Genomic DNA, 23,815 nt, shown 5'->3' on the forward strand with positions numbered 1-23,815 from the left:
TGACAGAGGGCGACGCAGCACAAGGAGGGTGGGACAACTTAAGTGAGCAGGGCCAGCAATATCATAGTGCAGCGCAAAATACCACCCCAGCGGAACCAAATACCACAGTACAGCACAAAATACTGCTGCTCCCACCACAGTAGTCAACTGTATTGCTGTCGTAAGCATGGTGAATTCGGGAGGGCACCTGCATCCGCTGGGCAGGTACATAAGTACTTGTTGCTCCTGGCATTATTTGTTACGTACCCAGCCACTATTTTTGCCAGAAAGCGTCCAGATCCCTGCAACATCCCATTATAGTCAATGGGGTCCGGAGGTGAACAGCAGTATCAGGCTACGCCAGACCTGGTAAACTCCAGCAGGTTGGTCTCTGCCAGAACAGCCTGCTGGATCCGTTTGCCCGAGGTGTGAACCTACCCTAACATTCTAGCTTTCTGGTAGCCTTGAGAAGGAGCGGGTGTAAGACAGCAGGGGAGAGGAGACTGTATATGTGAAATCTCTCTACCAATTTTAATTACACTTGCAAAAATCTCAATAATATTTTGTGACCACATTTTTAGGTGTTTTTTTTTTTTAAAGGCCAGGTTAACCAGAGGGCCACCTTTTTGTACACCATAAAGTTTTATTTAAAAGAGCCCTCCATGAAAATAATACACTTGGGCAGACTGTTAGATGGCAAAAACTTAGACTTGAGATGCACCAAATTTATGACTGTGGATTTTGCTGTATGATAAAGGTAAATACCTATTGGTTGGCTTTGTGCCAAAATTTTGCAGCCAAATGTTGGCGCACATTATAGTATTTGAGGCAGTGCCCCTAAAACACATAATAAATGTGGGTCAAGACCTGTAGGCCAGCATTTTGGCAGATGAATTTGATAAATCTGTTCAGTCAGAGAAGGTGATGTACACAGGGGTTTTCTTTTTGTAAGGCCTCCTGCACACGACCGTATGGTTTTGCGGCCCGTTTTAAACGGATCAGTTTTTCCGTTTGTTTTTTTTTTGTTTCAGTAGTGTTTCCATTCTGCTTTGCCGTTCCGTTTTGTCATTTGTTTTCCGTTTGTGATCAGTTTTTTTTTAATACAATACGCATACAATAATGTTTAAACAGCAAGTACATAAAAAAATTGGGCTGGGCATAAAATGTTCAATAGATGGTTCCGCAAAAATGGAACGGATACGGATGCATTCCGTTTTTTTTTCTGCGGACCTATTGACTTGAATGGAGCCACGGAACGTGATTTGTGTGCAATAATAGGACATGTTCTATCTTTGAACGGAAATACGGAAACGGAAGGCATACGCAGTACCTTTTTTTTTTTTTTTTTTTTTTTGCGGATCCATTGAAATGAATGGTCCCGTATACGGAACACACAAAAAAGAAACGTAAACTGGAAAAACAAAATGTTTGTGTGCAGGGCGCCTAAGTCTTTGAATCCATGTCATGTCTTTTCAGATGTCGCTTTGCCTGGAGTGTTGTTTTAATATTTTTTGTCCATAAATTAAATATTAATTTTCAAACGTATTATTCTTGCCCATCATGAGATATCCCTATAAGATGTGCATTGTCCAGATTTCTCAATTGGGCTCAAATAGAACATGCAGACTTCCCAGTAGTTCAACATTTAGTCCTTCAAACTTCAGTCCAAGAGGCAAGCAGGCTTACACTGTGCCATGACTGTGCACTTTCCAGACAATCTTCCATAAAATAAATTATGATTTGTGTAGAAAACCGTCCATTGCACAAGGACATAAATATCGGTTCCAAATGCCATTTGATAATGTCGATGGAGCCTCATGCTGCATATAGTGATGGTGGACTGGACAACCCGGCCTGCGCTTTCTTCTGGGCTAATTCAGCTTTCAGAACGTTCAGATCAGAAGATGCCTGTTTTCGCATCTGAAATACAGTAAGGAAGACGTTCATTTTACATTACGGCTCATATAAAGTCTGTGGATCTGTATAAACCAACAATGTTTGGCTTATGTCTAAGCTCCACAGCGTTGGGTGATGGTTATGCATGACTTGCTCTATCATTAAGGCCTTGTTCACATCACATCCAGCATTGCCAGAAGCTTAAATGGCTCCGTCCGGCCCCATTAACTTTAACGGGGACCAGCGGAGATTCTGCCGCAACCCGCCAAATATGCCGAGAATCGGCCAGAAGAAAACCTCTGTGAGCAGCTGCTTTCTTCCGGCCGAGAGAACAGCCTGACGCATCTCTAGTGTTAGTGTGAAACTGATGAAAAAACTAATCATAACTGATGCTCAAAATAACAGATCAGTTTTAGTTTTTTTTTCTGATTTCTGTTCTTCTGACGCATCAGAAGAATGGAAACCACCCTAAACCAGTAAATGTGATTTCAAGCACAGTTACCTTAATTTCGATGACCAGCTTGATCCTGGCATTGTCCACCTTACGTTTCAGCTGGTCAAGTTCATGATGTTTTGTGGTTATTGACATTATTAAGGAATTCTGAACAGAGAGAAGAACACAAAAATGTCACTTATGTATGAAGATAAATTGCAGAAAACTAGTTAAAGTGGTTTGTGTCAAGTGCGAAAGTCGTCCTCTACCCAGAAGATAGGAGATAACTGATCGGTGTGGGTCCGACCGCTGGGACCACTGGCCATCCCAAGAACAGGATCCCATGTTTCTGGCCTGATAGAGCAGCAGGCAGAACTTGCGCCCTGGCGCTCCATTTTCTATAGGACTACTGAGTGCTGTACTCGGCATCTCCAGCACTCCTATAGAGAATGAATGGAGTGTCTGGGCGCATGCTCTACCAGGATGGGAACACGGGATCCAGTTCTCTGGATCAGTGGGGGTCCCAGCAGTCACATCCCCACTTATCAGTTAAAGGGGTTTTCTGCTTTTCCCATATTGATGACCTGTCCTCAGGATAGGTTATCAATATCAGATTGTCGGCGCCTGACTCCTGGCACCCTCATTGATCAGCTGCTTACCAGCTCGCCATCATCACTGCAGCAGCGAGCAGGTGTAAGGCTAGGTCTACACGACGACATGTGTCGCACGACAATTTTCATAATGTCATTGGGGATGCCCAACCTGTGGCCTTCCAGCTGTTACAAAACTACAACTCCCAGAATGCACGGACAGACTACAGCTATCAGCCTACAGCAGGGCATGATGGCAGTTGTAGTTTTACAACACCTGGAGGGCCACAGGTTGAGCATCCCTGGTCTATGGTGTTGCACTGCGACATGTGAGATGCTGCGACTGCGACGATAGATTTTTTGCAACTGTCGTGTCGCAGTCGCAGCATGTCACATGTCGCAGTGCGACACCATAGACTATCATTATAAAAATTGTTGAGACAAAATGTTGCGCGGAACATGTCGTCGTGTAGCCCTAGCATTAAGGGGGCAGGGCGCTGTGGAGGTCCCTGTTAAAGGGGCAGACACTGTGGAGGTCACTGTTAAGGGTGCAGGGGCCACTATTAAAGGGGCAACTGCTGTGGAGGTCACTGTTAAGGCAGCAGAGTACTGTGAGGTCACTGTTAAGGCAGCGGGGTACTGTGGAGGTCACTGTCAAGGGGGCAGGCCCCTGAGGAGGTCACTGTCAAGGGAGTGGGGTGCTGTGAAATTCACTGTTAAAGGGGAGGGCTGCTGTGAAGGTCAAAGTTAAGGGAATGGGCTGCTATGAAGGTCCCATTTTAAAGTGGCGGGGCACTGTGGGGGGGGGGGGTCTGTGTTAAGGGATGGGGGACTGTGGAGTTCACTGTTAAAGGGACGGGGTGCTGTAGAGGTCACTGTTATAGTGGATACTGTCTATATCTTTTAACGACACACACAAACACTAAATGAAATAGATGAAATATACCCGTGTGAAGCCGGGTCCTTCTGCTAGTATATATATGTGTATATATATATTTGTGGTCGGAGCTATATGTGGAAAGAACCTATCCCTCTAAGGTACGTCCCATCAGAACTAGCGGCTTGAGTTGTGCCATAACCGCTTTCGTCGAGAGTACACCTGAAAGAGGCCATACCCTATGGGAGAGTAAAAGGAAAAGGGCGGGCTGGGAGGGGAACACTGCTGCCGTCCGTCCCCTGGAGAGAGGTGCGTGCAAGATATAGGGCAGAGCGCCCCTCCCACAAATGCAGGCCAATGAATCGGCCTTAATACTTGTGGTCGGAGCTATATGTGGAAAGAACCTATCCCTCTAAGGTACGTCCCATCAGAACTAGCGGCTTGAGTTGTGCCATAACCGCTTTCGTCGAGAGTACACCTGAAAGAGGCCAAAAACCCAGCATGAGAATACAAAGCGTGTTTATTAAACAAATCACAACACCAAATTCTGAAAGGCACAATAAATCTCGCTAACGGGGTTTGGAACATATCGGCTGTAACAAGAGGAGCGCCACCGACCCAACTTACGTATGACGTGCGTGGGCACCTGATTCCTGGAAGCGGCCGAGGCCGCCCCTATCCTGAACGAATGTCCTGACACCGTGAGGGGGTCCAACCCTAGGTTGGCCGCGAGTATACGCGTGTGCGCTATGAATTGGGAGGTGGACAAAGCTGCTGACCCGAAGGGTAACAAGGGGGTATCAGCGCCGCGATCGGCCAGTGCCCCTGATAATTCCTGCAGGACGTGGACCGGACACCATTTGTGAGAAGTGGGGAAGAATTTGATTTGGACGGGGGGACCTGACTGGGAGGCCTTGGTCACAGGCAGGGACAAGACGAAGCCCTCCGGGCTAGGGGTCAGCTGACGGCGGGCTAGGAAGGGGCCACTAAGTGACAGTGACGTGAATTCCCCCGGCCTCATGAATCCGTAAAAGGCAAGGTAGATGGCAGTTTTGAGCACTAAGCTTTGTAGACCTCCGAAGGGGCTTAGATCTAACAGATCGGACATGCTTCGGAACACTGGGCCGGAAATGGGCTGTCTACGGGGGCTTACCCCTGGGGTACATTTCTGTAGACCTCTCAGCGTGGCCTTGACCATGTGACTGGAAAATAACGATGTTCTTCCTGGATGGGAGAGGGACAAATGGTGTTGGACCCCCGACAGGTAGGTTTTGACGGTACTGTGAGACAGGTGCATGTGCTCATGACAGTAGCCGATAAATGCTAATATGAAATCAATATGGTCAAGGCCGCCTTGAGGGTGTTCTCGTTGGAATTTGCAGTACAACCGCCAGCCAGTGTTATATGCCCTGGCGGTATTAGCCGAGAGTGACCTGGCAAACAGCCCATGAGCCGTGGCCAAGAATTTGTTCAGCTGAGGATGAGCGCGGACGGATGAGGAGACGGGGTCCTCGACGTATCGGCTTCGGGGCAAACCTGAGAAAACAAAGAGTAATTCTGCTTAGCTAGCGCGTCGACTGCTACTACCTGCGCATCATGTACGAGGGAGCCACAGAACAAGAAATTGTGTAGGAGTGACAGCTGAACCAGACGTCTCATCAAGGACATGGCCAGTTGAGACCTGGATTTGCCGCTGTCAAGGATAGCCACGGTGGAGGGGCCATCCGAGACAAAGACCACGGTACGGCCTGACCAAAGGTTACCCCACACCTGCGCTGCTGCCACCACGGGATACAAGTCCCTGGCCTCTGTTGCCTGGGAAGTTCCAGCGGCTTCACAGAACTCCTCCGGCCACGCCCCATTCAGCCAGTGGGAGCCAAAAATAACAGCGAAACCAGTGCTGACCCCGCTGCTGGAGAATATGACGGGGGAGCTATGCGAGACCGCCGGGACAAACATGGACACGCCGTTCCAATGGCTCAAGAAATGGTCCCACATGCTCAAGTCTGCTTGCGCTTGACTGTCCAGGAATACTGGACTATCCTGACAGGGGGCTGCTGAGAGAAGTGGTAACAATCTGGCTACAAAAGACCTACCCTGAGGGATGACGCGCATCGCAAAATTCAACATGCCTAACAAGGACTGCAGTTCTACCTTGGTGGTGACCCTACCAGTGACGAAACCGTGAATGACTGCCCGGACCCTAACCAACTTATCTTCTGGCAACCTAGCTGACATGCTCTCTGTGTCTAAAACTATGCCCAGAAAGGTGATGGTGGTCGCAGGACCATCCACTTTTTTGGGGGAAACGAGGATCCCTAATTGAGCGAAGCATGCTAACAGGCTCTGGAGATCGCGCCGCGAGCCCTGTGGAGATTCGATCAGCAAAAAATCGTCCAAGTAATGGATGACATGTTCACAACCAAACCTGTTCTCAAGGATCCAATGCAAAGCTTTCGCCAGCTGATCGAAAATCCAAGGGCTGCTACGGGACCCGAAAGTCAGCTTAGTAGCGAAATAATAAAGGGAATTCCACTTGATCCCGTGCCACTGCCATAGCTCTGGCCTGATCGGCATCAACTTGAAAGCGTCGGATATGTCCGCTTTGGATAGGATCGCCCCAGGGCCTGTGGCAAGGATGAGTGCAATAGCCTGATCGATGGAGGCGTATACCATACTGACTTCCTCGGCTGGAATGAGCGAATTCAGACTTGGTGTAACTAACCCATGAGGCGCTGATAGGTCGAAAATCAACCTTTCTTTGTGGCTGAATTTTCCCGTGACTACCCCTATAGGGCTGACCCTCCAGCGTTCGAACGGGGAAGACGAAAAGGGGCCGATGACGTACCCTTTGTCTAACTCCAACTGGAGGAGTCTATCTATGGACCCTGGGTTATGTGATGCAGACTGCAGGTTTCTACACTCATAGGTGTCGTCCGGTAACGCTACAAGACCTGTATGAAAACCATTACTGAAGCCTGACACAAGAAAGTCGCGAAAGGAAGCATCCTCATGCTCCTGCAAGTAAAGTTCAAGGAGATCTACATTTACCACACTCATGTAACGTTTATCGGTTTTTAATGAGCACGCAACCTTCGGGTGGGCTCGGAAGCAGTTAACGCAAATGTGTAACAGACGGCACTGACTATAATTGCAAGTTGCGAAATTAAAGTTATTACAAATTTGTGACCTGCCCAGGTACTTAATTGGGCGGCCGAGTTTGTCTACCGTAGGATTCTGCTGGACGCCAGCCGATGGACCAGGGATAGGGGGAGAAGAGTTGGACCTCGGGGCACTCGCGGCATTATGACACCATTCTCCTGTGTGATAAATAGATTGGCACGAAGAACACGCTGGGGCTTTAAGGCCAGCGAAATGCCTGCAGAAAATTTCGGTGTCAATGTTCGCCCAGTTGGTAGTAAACTGGAACTGACAAAGTGCTGCTGCCGCCTTTGCGGAGAACGAGCAATGGTAGTCATAAAACCCGAAGCCTGCGTACTTGTAGCCCAACTCAGTGACCCTGAACAGATACAGGTCCAACTCCTCTCTCCTATCCGGCCGTACGGAACAGACGATATCTCGGTAGAGACTAAAGGCGAGTACAAACTCTGGAATTGTTAATTTCCTGCTGAGCCTGAGATCGCGTCCCTTCAGGACAACAGAAACATCGCCGCATGCGATGACCCTGTTGTCCGACAGGTCACGAGTGGCAATTAGGAGGGAGGCTAGGTTCACGTCTCTGCCATCGAGGATGTCTTTTTTGATGTTTGCCGGGATGAAATGGGCTGGAGTGACATTGGGCACTGTAACAAAGTTACCTGAGGTACTGGCAACAGGTGCCGTTGCTACCGGTAACAAAGTAGTGGGTGAAGATAAGGCAGTGACCCTAGTCTCAACCGACTCCAACCTGGATTGCACACCAGACATAGAGGAGGTGAGGCTGTTCAGCATGACATGGAGCTGCGTTAGGGAGGTCTGAACCGTGGCCATAGAGACCACCTGATGACTTGGCTCTGCAGGGGTGGACCCCAGGAGTCGGTACAACTCCGCCTTCCGTGCAGCGGCCGGAAAAGGAATGCCTCTTTTGTTTAGTTCAGACATGAGCTTGGGCACAGTCCAATTACGCAGAGATGGCATACTGCCGGATTCCGATGCCCTGGAATCCAAGTCTTCGCCAGAAGCATCCACGATATCTGAGACGTGGGACATGACCAGACTGAAAAACAAGCAAAATGACGGACCGTCACTAACACTGTCTGGCACCAATTAACTAACCCCGTGACTAGACACCACCACCGGTACCGCAGAAACCGTCATGCAAAGGCAACCAAACCTGGTGACCACCTGACAGCGGAGGTAAGGAGAAAGAGGAGACGTGAGAGTAAAATAATAGGAGCCAAAGAAGGAGGACCTTACCGAACCGGACACGATGCTGATACGAGAATAGCAACAAGGAATCAACCGTAGGAAAAGACCTGTTCGCATGAATTAAGCAGAATAAGTATAAAAATATACATATATATATATTTTTTTTTTTTTTTTTTTTTTTTTTTTTTTTTTTATATTAAAAACAGTGCTGGCGCTTGCGTTCAAAACGGTCTGAAACTGGACGACGAGACCTGAGAGTCAGATCACCGCGGTGCCGTGGCGTCGGCTGAAGGCTGACGGGCCAACATTCAAATAAAACTCAACTACCTAATTAGCAAGCAAATTGCAACAGGTGTATAGGTAACAAGAAAAAACTGCACACCTGAGACAAAAGCAACTGACGAAATGCCATGCAACGTGAGGGGTCTGGCGCGCCCCTACTAGCCAGACTTAGGGGCGCCTGTTACTGAGGGGCTACCACCACCAATTCCTCACCAACACATTGCATGGCATTACCCCCTACCTATGCGATAGCACGGCGGCCCGTGCCAGACTTTGCCTCATAACACTTATATGTGTATCCCCTAACGACCAGTTTCCCAGGCATCATTATTTCCAGTGAAGTACAATTATAAAAGAAAGGTAACAAACCAAAGAACACACCTCCGGCAGCCACGTGGCCTGCCGTCAAAGTACTATTTGGAGGCTGCGCCTGGTTAAAGCTTGGACTCGGGAAAATACCCCCAGCACCTCTGAGCTCACCGTGCCACCGATGACGTCACTGTCATCGGTGTACCACCTGGAGCATAGAAACTGGTGCGCTACTACTCCGCTGTAACAAAATAGCCCCCCACTCCCCCTTTTCTCATATAACTGCATTCATGAACTTAAACTCCTATTAACCCCCCTTTTGGTCCGATATACAACAATACTCCCCTATGTGACTAACATCATATGTGAATGAAAACGAGAACGGAGTGCCGCTGACTCCTGCTGCCTGCGTGCCAGTCACGTGGGAGCGGGCGTGCTGCCAGACGGTCGAGCCGGTGTGGGGATGTCCCTCTCTCACCTAAGAGAGACCGACCCCACCGACCGGCCTAGCGAGGCGACGTATGGAGAGGCTGAAGTCACTTACCCACCGCACGAGGAGCGAAACCGGACGCCGGAGCACGGACGAAGCGCTTGACCGGAAGTGACGCACTGTTGTCTGGGAAACGCGGACGCCGACAGCCGGAAACAGGAACACTGCTGCCGTCCGTCCCCTGGAGAGAGGTGCGTGCAAGATATAGGGCAGAGCGCCCCTCCCACAAATGCAGGCCAATGAATCGGCCTTAATACATATATATATATATATATATATATATATATATATATATATATATATATATATCCACTATAGATACCTTTGAGTTGGCAGCAAGTGTCGGATGCTTTGCACGTTTTTTACTGTCTCGAGCTGCCAGCTGTGTCAGAATCCTCTGGTAGTAAGTGTCCATTTCAATTTTCAGCTTGTTCAGTCTTTCTTCTAATGTGGATGTCTCTTTCTTGGTTTCAAAATACTTTTTTTTCCAGGAATCTCTGGCTACAGAAAGAAAACAGTATATTCTGTATTAATAACACAAATAGCCTAGCTACTTAAAGGGGTTATCCCATGAATAATGTAAAAATTGAAAATCAGACTCCATACAGTACATGACAACCACTTTCTAACAAAGCTAGAACCAGCCCTGTACCTCACATGGATCCAGAGATCTCCCCATTCATTGCTCTGCTAGATTTATATCAAGCTGAAAGCTCAAGGGGCGTGTCCTTTCTGCTGCAGGTAAGGGGGCGTGTCCATGCTCTGCCTATCACAGCTCAGGAGGCGGTTGAAAGATGAAACTGAGCATGTGCGGCCTTCTCAGTGAGCAGGTCAAAGAAATTAGAAATTAAGTGGCGCTATACAGATACCTATTATTAAATAACTCAGAGGCTATACAAACTTTTTAATTACATGCAATTACAAAAGTATTCAGCTCCAGGTGCTGGTTTGAAAACAGTTTTTCGTGGGACAACCCGTTTAATCCTCTAGACATGCTACATTAATTAGGACAGTGGATAAATGTCTGGTTGCTGGCGGTCCTGCCACTGGGACCTTGATTGATCGCTGGAATGAGTGTCCAGCACCTCCTCACAGCCAAATCACAGAGAGAAGAAGCTTGAAATAATCGGTGGCAAAATGTGTAAAAATTATTTATTTAAAAAACAAAATCATGTTTCTTGTATCTTTCTTGCTTTATGCCACTATTTTTAGAATCACAATTTTTTAAAATTATTTTTAGGTCTCATTAGGGGACTTTTACTATACTATCATGTCATATTGTGTCATGTAAAATTCGCAGGTATCTCTTAGAGCAGGGATGCTCAACCTGCGTCCCTCCAGCTGTTGCAAAACTACAATGCCCAGCATGCTCTAATAGCTGTAGGCTGTCCAGGCATACTGGGAGTTGTAGTTTTGCAACAGCTGGATGGCTGCAGGTTGGGCATCCCTGTGTTAGAGCATACCTAAGGGAGCCTGGTGGCTGATTTAAATTTTTTAAGATCTCTGCTTGCTGTTATTCAATAGGAACCTTCATTGTTAACTTCCAGGGATTACTGTATAACCTTTCATTACATAATGAATAGCCTATCGGTAATCAGTGAGTATGTGAGAGCTTCCAGGACACAAGCTGGATCTGATCACTCATTCAGTGCCTTCCATACAGATTGGTACCTTGCTGGCGCCTGAGTTTGTGCTGTTCTAGCAAAGATTTTATTCGTTTTATTAGCTCCTCCCGGAATTTCTCCAGCTGGATCCGTTCTTCTTTTACAATATTTAACTGCTGTACAATTGCCTCATCTGAAAATAAAACAGCAAAAAAATATCTGAATTACTGTAAACTCTTTATAATATATATAGAGGAAAGCAAAGATATTTCACATTATTGTTTGCCCCTTACCCAGTCATTTTAGCTCATGTAAGAGGGGTCTGTGGCATTTAAAGAGAATGTCTATGTCCACCATTATGTTAAATTATGTGCTAATTAAATTTATAATATATATTTTAATCAAACTCCTTGGAGCTTACAGTTGCTAGTTGGTTTTCCCAGATTTACATATTGATGAGCTAGCCTCAGGGTAGGCCATCAATATGTGATCGGTGGGGGTCTGACCCCCAGCACCTCTGCCAATCGGCTGTTAAAAGAGGCTGCGGTCTCTTCTTAGGCCAGTGACATCACGCTCATCGGTCACGTGACCTAGGTGCAGCTCAGTTCCATTCAAGTCAAAAAAGCTGCAGTACCAAGCACAGCCACTATCCAGTTGACGGCGCTGTGCTTGGTAAACTTCAACGAGGCCACGGTCTCCTCAAACAGCTGATTGGCAGAGGTTCTGGGAGTTGGACCCCAACCAATCACATATTGAAAGGCCATCAATATGAAAATCTCGGATCCGTTAAAGGGTTTTCTGGTACTTAAAAAGCAGCCTCTTCCTTGACCTTCACATCTGTTGGTCACATGTCCTTTGTGCAGCTCAGTCCCATTCAAGTGAATGGGACTATGATGCATTGACAAGGGATTCCATTTTTTTTTTTAAAACCTATTGTAGGAATTGTAGACCTTCATGCGTTGACCAGAGTGGCTATAAGGGGCGTCTCTCTGGAGGACTCGGCACGTTTTTTCATTATATAATACTTAATTTCCACTATTGTGGTGCTTTGGGACAACAGAACTCTTGTTAGTAGGTACCCCAGAAGATTACTGCTTATTATGGGCAGCACGGTTGCTCAGTGGTTATTACTGGTGCCTTGCAGCGCAGGGGCCCTAGGTGTGAATCCAACCAAGGACAACATCTGCATGGAGTTTGTATGTTCTCCCCGTGTTTGCGTGGGTTTCCTCCCACACTCCAAAGACATACTGATGGGGACCTTACATTGTGAGCCCCATAGGGGACAGAGCGATGCTAATGTCTGTAAAGCGGAATATAGTACCGCTATATAAGTGCATAAAATAAATAAATTAGTTGGTTTCCCAGCAGCAGGAGAACCTGTTATAAAGGAACCCTCCTAAGGGCTCATGCACACAACCGTATGTATTTTGTGGTCCGCAGAACACGGATCCGCAAAAATAACAGATGACATCTGTGTGATGTCCGTGTTACATCTGTTTTCCATTTTTTTGCAGCCCCATTGAAATGAATGGTTCCGCATACGTGCAGCAAAAAAAAAAACTGAACAATTGCTTTCGTGTGCATGAGCCCTTACAGAGATTCAAGAGGTTAACCATTCATTATATGCAGGTAGATGCTGATTTGCTCCAAGTTTTCAAATCTGCTTGTAAAACCAATTTTCAGGAATCTAATATCTAACTTGCTAAATGCTGCTATTTATTTTTATTTTTTAAATCATCTCCATCATCAGTACTTACCGTGTGAAGGAATCTGGGATTTTGGAGATTCAATCGTTGGGAAATCTGGTAGGAGTGGTGGAGATGGCGGAGGCTGGTAGTGAGCTGGCTCTGCTAGATGTCTAAAAGAAGTATCACCAAACTGTAAAAACATATGATCAGATGTGGAACATGTACAGAGCACAGATGACATACAAGTAGACTGTACGTGGAACCACAGAATCATCTCAGGATCGATGGGGTCTCCAGAGGTCCAACCTATCATTAAAGGGAACCTGTCACCTGCAAAACGCATATTAAACCGACCACAGTACCTTACAGTATCCCCCAGTGTGTTGCTAATCATATTTTTCTTTCCTCTTTGTGTTTCTTCATACTTGTTAAAAACGCTGTTTTAATGTCGGTTGGCGCTGTCTCCGAGTCAGGCTTGAAGTCAAGGGGGCAGCGGCCTCCTTGCTTCAAGTAAAGCTAAGCCCGCCCCTTACCCCTCCTCTACAATTAGATGGACATGCTGCCGGGATCGAGCTCTTCTAGCGCATGCGTGGTACGCTGCCTGTTACAGCGCGATCCTCACTCACCCGCCTACATTTTGCTGACTGCGGATGCTCGGGACAGTTTGATTGCGCGCACGCCCGGCCGTCACGCTGTAAAAGGCAGCGTACCGCACATGCGCTAGAAGAGTGCGATCCCGGCAGCATGTCCATCTAATTGTAGAGGAGGGGTAAGGGGCGGGCTTAGCTTTACTTGAAGCAAGGAGCCCGCTGCCCCCTTGACTTCAAGCCTGACTCGGAGACAGCGCCAACCGACATTAAAACAACGTTTTTAACAAGTATGAAGAAACGCAAAGAGCAAAGAAAAATATGATTAGCAACACACTGGGGGATACTGTAAGGTACTGTGGTCGGTTTAATATGCGTTTTGCAGGTGACAGGTTCCCTTTAAGTCATGTCAAGATGGGAATAACCATTTAGTACCTGGGGAACCCCTTTTTCCTTTTCTCTGCCCTCTGGGAGATTCTCACTCTCAGGTTTATTAAAGGAACCTTTACAAACTTTCTCCATAAACTGATGTATATAAAGTTTGACTGTAGAGGCCATGGGCTGACAAAAGTGCAGCCAAAAACAAAACCAAATGCAAGCTTGCCGATGTGTGGGAAATCCGTGTGCCAGGGTAACGCCTCATGCACACAAACGTTGTTTTGTTCCGCATCCGAGCCGCAGTTTTGGCGGCTCGAAAGCAGACCCATTCACTTCAATGGGGCCGCATCCGTTGCTCCGTTCTGTGGTCCGCAAAAAATATATAACCAGTCCTATTCTTGTGTCCGCGCTTTGCGGACAAGAATACGCAGTTATATTAAAGGCTGTCCGTGCCGTTCCGCAAAAATTGCGGAACGCACACGGACACCATCCGTGTTTTGCGGACCGCAAAACACACAACGGTCATGTGCATGAGGCCTCAGAGCGGCTTTTTGTGGCTGTTCTTGGCTCTAATAAATCGAGGGCCTCCTCTGTTATATCTATATGCCCTCCTAAATTACATATAGGAAGGGTTGTCTATAGCAAGCATGCCCTTTCCATTTTTCATTGACTCTATTTCATCTTTATCCCAGTTTCAGCAAATATATATATTTTTAATATGTTTCCTGTATCAGTTTGAAGATCCCTTTTTGCTGTCATTTGAGAGGAACCTTCACTGTTTGACATTTGTCCTCGTCATGTGATGACGACAGGTGCACGGCTCGTTACAAAATAACTGTACTGTGACGAGCCGAGCACCTGTATGTCCATCACATGAAGCAGGAGAAAATTTTCTCCACTCCAAGTAAACAATGAAGGCTTCTATTTAATGACAGCAAGCAGGGATCTGGACAACCGTGAGGAATATGTGCCAAAGGTAAATTAGAAAATTGTGCAATTTTTCCTTCTGTTTTACCGTGATCCCAATTACCTGATGGTTTTGATCCTTTGACTTCCTGTTTGCAGGATTTTCTTTAACAGGTTTTTCTGGTCTGAAGATGAGAGATGCATAGAGGGATATTTATCGAGCTAGTTACGCCACTATTTTGGCACAAAAAAAGTCACTAATTCTATTCCCTATTTATGCCATAATTTGCAACTTTTTGAGCTTCTCGACACTTTTCTAAAGTGGCAAGAAGAGGTGCAGGGGGTAGCGGGAGGGGCACAGCCTACCGCTGCCCGCTGGATTTACTTTAACTTAGGCCTCATGCACACGACCGTTGTTGTGGTCCGCATCCGAGCCGCAGTTTTTGCGGCTCGGATGCGGACCCATTCACTTCAATGGGGCCGCAAAAGATGCGGACAGCACTCCGTGTGCTGTCCCCATCCGTTGCTCCGTTCCGTGGCCCCACAAAAAAAATAGAACATGTCCTATTTTTGTCCGTTATGCGGAAAAGAATAGGCATTTCTACAATGGGCCGCCCGTTCTGTTCCGCAAATTGAGGAAGGCACACGGGCGGCTTCCGTTTTTTGCGGATCCGCGGTTTGCGGACCGCAAAAAACGGCACGGTCGTGTGCATGAGGCCTTACACCAGAAACCGGTGTAAGCTATACCTCAAGTCTAAACCAGCCTAGAGATGCACCTAATTTATTAAGAGGCATCTGTCTTTTAACAAATTATGCGCATCGAGCATCAAGACTGGCGTATGGGAACAGCAGTCTTGATAAATTCCCCCCATAGTATCAATGAGCAGATAGTGGTAAGTGTTTTGTGTAAGACGGTTGGTAGTTTTGTCTGGTATTAACATTGGTGACGTCTTGTCTTTGTACCGTTTCCATTGGGAGCGTTCACTTTCTACACCCAGGAGAGATTCTGCGATCCCAGAGTCACCAGTCGGGTTTCGTCCTGATAATTTCTTAGTGTCCTCAGAACTGACCACTTCTGACTTCTTACTCACATTGGAGACGTTTCCTAGATAAGATATAAAACAAATCTTTAGGTGTCTTCACACGTGGTAGATTTTGTTGCAGAAAAATTTCTGAGACTGAAACTAAGTTCCATTCATCTGAATGGGGGCTTGCAGAAATCCATGTGATTGCCGCCAAAACAATCCCATCCAGATGAATGGAACTGATTTTCAGTTGCAGAGATCTGAAGGTATGTGAAGGCTCCCTTAGGCCCCCTTCACACGGGCGTCGCGGGTGAGGGTCGGATGAGTTCAGGGTGCATTTGCGGGGAAACCCACGCGAGTAGGCACGCCATTGCAGTCAGTTTTGTCTGCGATTGTGTTCCGATGTTCCGTTTTTTCCGCAGGAGTGCAATGCGTTTTGCACGTGCGTGAGAAAAAACTGAATGTGGTACCCAGACCCGAACCTGGACTTCTTCACTAAAGTTCGGGTTTGGGTTAGGTGTTCTGTATATTTTATTATTTTCCCTTATAACATGGTTATAATGGAAAATAATAGCATTATTTAATACAGAATGATAAGTATAATGTCAATTGAGGGTTAAAAAATTAAAAAAATTAACTCCCCTCATCCACTTGATCGCGCAGCCGGCATCGTCTTCTTTCTTTCTTCTTTCAGGACCTGCAAAAGGACCTTTGATGACGTAATCGTGCTCACAACGTGGTGAGCGTGGTGACGTCAGCGCAGGTCCATTCAGAAGGACCTGCGCTGATGTCACCGCACTCACCACGTTGTGAGCGCGATTACATCATCAAAGGTCCTTTTGCAGGTCCTGAAAGAAGAAGAAGAAAGAAGACGATACCGGCTGCGCGAACAAGTGGATGAGGGGAAATAATACAGTGATTAGACTTTAATGGGGTCTGGGGTTGCTCATCCCTATCATCTAAGGGTACAGAGGGGTGGTAACCAGTTGGGGGGGTGTACCTGCACAGTCTGAAAATGGCAGCTCTGATTGGATAGAGTGAGACTGTGCAGGTACACCCCCCCCCCCCCACCGGTTACCTCCCCTCTGTACCCTTACTGCAGACTGCTAGCAATTCATTCAGAACTTCTAATAGAAATAATAAAGGTATGGCACAACATAGAGACATAAGAATTTGAGATGAGCGAATTACATATTTTGAAATTCGTTCACGCTTCGTTTGGTGGTAAAAGCAGAATTGCGTTATGGATTTCGTTATCACGCAATTCTGCTTTTACCACCAAACGAAGCGTGAATGAATTTCATAACATGAAATTCGCTCCTCTCTAATAAGAATACATGTTCCAGAGTTGGTATTACATGGGAATGCATGATGCTATTAAGGCAGGCATGTCAGGAGTGGTGAAATGTCTTCATTCAAGTGAATGGGTCTGGCTGGAGTTCACTGAACAGCCAGATTGCAGGGAAGAACAGTTTCAGTGCTGCAGCTCCTTGATTCTCATGGCTCCCAGAGGTCAGACCTAACTGATCATATCATAAAAGGCATATGCTGGCCAGGTGCCATCCCTTTAGGAGGGGGAATATCCCTTTAATATCAAATAGTAATAAATGAAACTTTGCAGTATATGGTTTTTTTTACGATTGATCTTCATTACCTTCCTGCAGCATGCAAATCCACTTTACCTGCATGCATGCTCTCTGTAAATATATTTCTCTGCTCCCCAAAAATCCATCTATAGTATACAGAATACAGAATGGTGCAGCTGCCGTTTCTTGCTCGGTACGAGGCTGCACGCTGTGAGAGGGGAAGAAGAGGAGGAGGAGGAGGAGGAGGAGGAGGAGGAGCAGCAGCAGTGAGGGAGATCTGATTGGCTATGAGCAGTAAGCGTGACCCCCAGCATCACACCGGGAAGAACCCACAAATTCAACATGCCACTTCAAAAGGCAAGGAGATAAATGAAAAAGGAAGGCGAGAGGACAAGAAGAAAATAAATCCTGTGGGCAATTTGTCTTAGGTACTATACACATGTATGCAATTTAATGGAAATTTCCTAGTGTATATGTGATATAGATGAGTAAGAGCAGATGAAATACCGTTCACCAGGGGTAATATGCTGCTGTCGTCAATCTGAACTTGATATTGCATCTGGTGTGTAAGTGGCACAATGTGCTGTCTCTTCTTATTCCATAGGTAGCTCCTGCCTTCATCCTGAACTGGTTGGGACACGGTCGGATTGTTCTCATTGATGGGCTGGATTGTAATCTTTCCCTCGTTGATGGCATCAACCCGCGCTTCAGACTTCTCAGAGGCTGAATACTCGGTCTGAAACTGATGCTGATCTGGTGTAACTGTGGATCCGTACGTACTTCCATCATTACTGAACCCGGGAAGGAGATATAATTCTGGTTCACGTGCCTGCAAAAACCGGGGGGAGGGGGGTGCCCCATGTTAAAATGCAGAATATTCTGCAACCATCATTTTACACACCCTTAAAATTTGACTCTGGTTCCATGTCCTGGGTATTGAGTACACACTAGGCATCCATAGTGAAATAATGTCACATACCCATAAAAGCGGTAGTTGAGGACCTCTTGGCGCAAAGACCCAGAAGCGGATCTTCTTTTTTATGTCAGCAATGTTTAACACGTTTCGAAGGACAAAACCCCCTTCATCAGGTTATCGATTGCACATAGCCATAAAGATCAAGGACATATCACCGGGACATATAAACCAGACCATCAGTGTTTGGACACCTGCTACATAAAGTTTAACTGAAATAAAGTGTATAATATAAAGAATTTGTGTGGGCCAGAGTATATGTATTTTTTTTTTACCAGACACAGTGCTGCTTTTAACCATGGCAGTGCAACTCATCCCCAATTCAAGATAATGGAGCTACAAGCCATGTCTTGCCAAGGGCAACTATTCACTTGATCGGTAGGGTTGCTAGCAATCAAACCTGTAATGATCCTACACTTATTACATACTCTAGTAGGAAACCACCAATTTTTAGGCCTGCAGAGCATTTCAATTTTGCTTTGCATACAGCGGTATAATGCATTACATTTAATTCATCAAGTGATTGGGTAAAGAGTCCACAAAACTTCAGGAGGACCAAGCTATGTCCTTTTGCATTGGACAACGCATCTGACATCCTGCTGGCAAGAACTGGCAATGTCTTAAAGGGCATCTGTCAGCAGTTTTGTACCTATGACACTGGCTGACCTGCTGCATGTGCGCTCGGCAGCTAAAGGCATCTGTCTTGGTCCCATGTTCGTATGTGCCCGCATTGCTGAGAAAAATTATGTTTTAATATATGCAAATGAGTCTCTAGGAGCAACGGGGGTGTTGCCGTTACACCTAGAGGCTCTGCACTCTCTGCAACTGCGGGGCCCTCTGCTGTGCAAGACTTTGGGAGAAGTCAGGACCCAGTGTGATCACAATTTAACTGCCTGGCCGTGTCAAGCAGAGTGGAGAGGACGTGATAGTTGCAGAGAGAGCTGAGCCTCTAGGTGTAATGGTAACGCCCCTGTTGCTCCTAGAGGCTCATTTGCATATATTAAAACTTCCTTTTTCTCAGCAATGCGGGCACATATGAACATAGGGCCAACTCAGATGCCTTCAGCTGCCAAGTGCACATGTAACAGGTCAGCCAGTGTCATAGGTACAAATCTGCTGACAGATGCCCTTTAAAATGTTGGTAGAGAGATCTACTTACATATGGTGGAGCAAATGACTTTAGCTTCAATTCATATTCTTGTCTTGACTTTACCTGGACATGAGAAAAATCCATTGTAAACGGATATAGTAAAGATAAAGCACAGCTTGTTTTATAATGGCGTGCAAGAAAATGTATAATTTATGTCTATAAAAAAAGAACTCTATCCTGTGATTGGTTGCTACAATTTTTCTGTTAATTATGATAAATGAAACCTACTGTTTTCCAATGAAAGAGCTGAGATACGGTAAGTCTCCCTTTCTTTATACCGTCATACAATGCAGATCGCAGACTCTCACTAAGACGCCTATCAGATGCAGAATGAGGCCAGTGTCCTCCTGCCTGGCTGCACAGATGTATATGGAGAACGTGAAATCAATAGGGTTGTGTAACAGTTGTGAAACCGCATCGCCGGGAAGCTGAGCAAATATTTGACCACAAAACAATGAAATAATGTTGCCAGGGTCAAGGATTGCCAGATGAAACAAGGAACGGAATACACTTTTAATTCTGCACGAGAATGCGTCTGTCCGGTATTCAGAAAGGAGGATGGAAAATGCTGATTATTTTATCAAAAAGAAACATTGATGGTTAGCTCACCTCAATCTGTTTGAGTGCAAGGAGACAACCCTGGACCGGGAAAAGGTCTACAGAACTTGCAGAAAAATACCTAGACTTCTCCAGCACTTCCATAAAACATATCTTCTTAAGGGCTCATGAACACGAACATATTTTTTGTCCACATCCATTCACTTTAATGGGGCTACAAAAGATGTGGACAGCTATGGCATCTGCAAAAATATAGAACATGTCCTATTCTTGTTCGCATTACGGACAAGTAGAGGACTGTTCTATTATGGCCCGAACGTTCTGCTTTCGATAAAATGCAGAACGCACACGGCTGCTATCCGTGTTTTGAGGATCGCAAAGCAGGCAACGTTGTGTGCATGAGCCCCACATTCAGTTACGATTAAAAACATCTTGTACATTAGGAAACAGAAGACAACATGTTTCGGACTCAGAAAGTCTAGTCCTTAGTCATGATACTGGAGAAGTGGATGTATTTTTCTGCAAGATTATTTTATCCCCTTCCCGCATCTGGACATAACTGTACATCCATCCCCTAAATGGCGGGGCACAGGAGCTGTAACGCCATGATCAGCGCTACCGATGTTCCAAGCAGTTTGACAGATGGAGGGAGCCCCCTTCGTCCCCATGATTCCCCAGGAACGTCATTACAGGGTACTGACAGTTACCATGGCTGATGGCTTAAGAACATCCCCCAGACCTGCCATGTCTATATGCCTTTTACACCGACAAGCAATAATGCTCTGTTACACTGAGTAGTGTTTTAGTTGCAGGCACAAAGTGTAAACCAGCATAAAACAGGGTTTGCAAGGCGATAACTCAGGCACAGTTGCCAAAACTTGAGAATTTTCAGGGACTATCCCTAGAAAATGTTGTGTGTCCAAGGCTTAAAATGAGGGGGGTCTTATGAAAGATTCCTCCTGCTGCGGCAATTGCTGGCGAAATGCATCACCAACTGTAACTCCTGGAGCAACTGATCACCGGGCAGGGTGCAACATAAAATAGCTTGCTCTTATGGAAAACCCCTGAGCAGAAAAGTAGCCATAACATGGACCAAAATGCATAGAACGACCCTGCTGAGTTTATAATGTACGTTTTGTGATCCGATTCGGGTACTCCCAAATGACTGTAAAAAGAGTTTTCTTTACGCACTGCAATTTTCCAAGAAGACTGAACACCTCTCAGCATTTCAATGGCAATGTATGCCCCACACTGTATCACAAATACACCCGGAAATGCTAATTTTGGGATATGTTTGCATTAGTCACACCCCTTAATGACCTGCTTCCTGTGAAAAACAAGACTGTTGGCAGGCATGAACATTGCTTTACAAGACTGAGTGATGAGAAGTCATTTAGCGCTATGCTGATGACCTAAAATGACTCTGTTTACAAACGACAAGCCATATGGTTGGTATAACGACACAGATTTTTAAAATTTGCAATTTTGATCTCATCAATCTGTAGAGAAAAAAAATCTACAGATCATTTATGCACTAACTGGCTTCAACAGAGTTAACATAGCATGAAAATCCACCCAAAAAGATGAATAATCAGAGCAAAGTTATGCACCTGTATATGCAACCATCTAAGGCCTACAGTACATTGGATGATGAACAGCATTTATGTAATAGCTAACCAGATAAAATATGCAGGAGGCACCTGCAAATGGTTTTTATGTCATGTTTTCTCTTGTTATACACTGCTCAAAAAAATAAAGGGAACACAAAAATAACACATTCTAGATCTGAATTAATAAAATATTCTTCTGAAATACTTTGTTCTTTACATAGTTGAATGTGCTGACAACAAAATCACACAAAAATAAAAAAAATGGAAATCAAATTTTTCAACCCATGGAGGTCTGGATTTGGAGTCACACTCAAAATTAAAGTGTAAAAACACACTACAGGCTGATCCAACTTTGATGTAATGTCCTTAAAACAAGTCAAAATGAGGCTCAGTAGTGTGTGTGGCCTCCACGTGCCTGTATGACCTCCCTACAACGCCTGTGCATGCTCCTGATGAGGTGGCGGACGGTCTCCTGAGGGATCTCCTCCCAGACCTGGACTAAAGCATCTGCCAACTCCTGGACAGTCCGTGGTGCAACGTGACGTTGGTGGATAGAGCGAGACATGATGTCCCAGATGTGCTCAATTGGATTCAGGTCTGGGGAACGGGCGGGCCAGTCCATAGCATCAATGCCTTCGTCTTGCAGGAACTGCTGACACACTCCAGCCACATGAGGTCTAGCATTGTCTTGCATTAGGAGGAACCCAGGGCCAACCGCACCAGCATATGGTCTCACAAGGGGTCTGAGGATCTCATCTCGGTACCTAATGGCAGTCAGGCTACCTCTGGCGAGCACATGGAGGGCTGTGCGGCCCTCCAAAGAAATGCCACCCCACACCATTACTGACCCAATGCCAAACCGGTCATGCTGGAGGATGTTGCAGGCAGCAGAACGTTCTCCACGGCGTCTCAAGACTCTGTCACGTCTGTCACATGTGCTCAGTGTGAACCTGCTTTCATCTATGAAGAGCACAGGGCGCCAGTGGCGAATTTGCCAATCTTGGTGTTCTCTCGCAAATGCCAAACGTCCTGCACGGTGTTGGGCTGTAAGCACAACCCCCACCTGTGGACGTCGGGCCCTCATATCACCCTCATGGAGTCTGTTTCTGACCGTTTGAGCAGACACATGCACATTTGTGGCCTGCTGGAGGTCATTTTGCAGGGCTCTGGCAGTACTCCTCCTGTTCCTCCTTGCACAAAGACGGAGGTAGCGGTCCTGCTGCTGGGTTGTTGCCCTCCTACGGCCTCCTCCACGTCTCCTGATGTACTGGCCTGTCTCCTGGTAGCGCCTCCATGCTCTGGACACTACGCTGACAGACACAGCAAACCTTCTTGCCACAGCTCGCATTGATGTGCCATCCTGGATAAGCTGCACTACCTGAGCCACTTGTGTGGGTTGTAGACTCCGTCTCATGCTACCACTAGAGTGAAAGCACCGCCAGCATTCAAAAGTGACCAAAACATCAGCCAGGAAGCATAGGAACTGAGAAGTGGTCTGTGGTCACCACCTGCAGAACCACTCCTTTATTGGGGGTGTCTTGCTAATTGCCTATAATTTCCACCTGTTGTCTATCCCATTTGCACAACAGCATGTGAAATTGATTGTCACTCAGTGTTGCTTCCTAAGTGGACAGTTTGATTTCACAGAAGTGTGATTGACTTGGAGTTACATTGTGTTATTTAAGTGTTCCCTTTATTTTTTTGAGCAGTGTATATTCCACCAAGCATAGCCGTGTATGGATGGCACAGTCAGAGTTAAAAATCCTGGCTCAGTCTTTTCAGGAGGTTAGGTGAGGATCCAGGACCTGTCCCTATCTCAGTCAGTCAGCTTTAGGGGAGTTCAGAGTTAAAGGAAGCTGTTGCCTTATGCTCCCTCTTCCTAGGCCCAAAAAGTTTCAGAGACAAACAGTTCTCTGCAAGATCTACAGAAAAAGAGAAAGAGAAGGGCAGAAAGAGAGGAAGATAAAAAAGAACTTGGAATCTGCATGGCCAAGTATAGAAGTCAGCAAGGTAACCTGCTACTACGATCATTCAGACTTTGCTGCAGTGAGGAACACTGTTAAGACACCCTTCACACCTGGACATGTCCCAGACATGCCTTCAAAACCCTGTATCCCACAGTGGACACTACAGACACTTTTGCCCACCATAGTTCCTATCTTTAGCAAGACAGTGTACCATTGGGCCATAACTCCCATCCTTGCTTAAATCCATACATAATTTTCTGGCACTGTGATTGACTGTGACAGCCAGAGCCACTAACACTCCCATCCTCCTCCCCAGCTTCATCCACTCGCTGCAAATGTTCCTCGGCAAAACAATTGATTTTTCATAGGTTATTTTGCTTTGTCATACTACCAAAAGTAAAGGTCACTTTACAGGGGCCAATGATAGGGACAATTATCAGGAAGGAGCATTCTAGGAAGGCTTGTTCCTGATAATTGTCAGAGAAAGGTGCCGCTGATCACTCTGTGAATGAGCAAACGTTCATTCTCAGGGCAAAGGCAAAACTGGTGTGGTCGCTTT

At 46.2% G+C, this 23,815-nt stretch overlaps 1 protein-coding gene across 2 annotated transcripts in view; it reads right to left on the minus strand.

The window, feature by feature from the left end:
• Nucleotides 1-1,282: 1,282 nt before the first annotated feature.
• SPATA1 (spermatogenesis associated 1) overlaps nucleotides 1,283-23,815 on the minus strand; it is a 28,309-nt gene continuing 5,776 nt past the window's right edge. For both annotated transcript variants that reach the window (XM_040407934.1, XM_040407933.1), the window contains exons 4-12: nucleotides 19,131-19,184; nucleotides 17,506-17,827; nucleotides 15,351-15,492; nucleotides 14,512-14,572; nucleotides 12,586-12,706; nucleotides 10,896-11,021; nucleotides 9,547-9,725; nucleotides 2,378-2,476; nucleotides 1,283-1,899 (exon numbers count right to left, since the gene is read on the minus strand). In XM_040407934.1, coding sequence (XP_040263868.1) covers nucleotides 1,795-1,899; nucleotides 2,378-2,476; nucleotides 9,547-9,725; nucleotides 10,896-11,021; nucleotides 12,586-12,706; nucleotides 14,512-14,572; nucleotides 15,351-15,492; nucleotides 17,506-17,827; nucleotides 19,131-19,184 — 1,209 coding nt within the window. In that variant the 3' untranslated portion in view covers nucleotides 1,283-1,794. The remainder of the gene's footprint in view (nucleotides 1,900-2,377; nucleotides 2,477-9,546; nucleotides 9,726-10,895; nucleotides 11,022-12,585; nucleotides 12,707-14,511; nucleotides 14,573-15,350; nucleotides 15,493-17,505; nucleotides 17,828-19,130; nucleotides 19,185-23,815) is intronic.

This window comes from Bufo bufo, chromosome 9 (assembly GCF_905171765.1).
Source record: "Bufo bufo chromosome 9, aBufBuf1.1, whole genome shotgun sequence".
In the NCBI taxonomy this organism is placed as follows: Eukaryota; Metazoa; Chordata; class Amphibia; order Anura; family Bufonidae; genus Bufo; species Bufo bufo.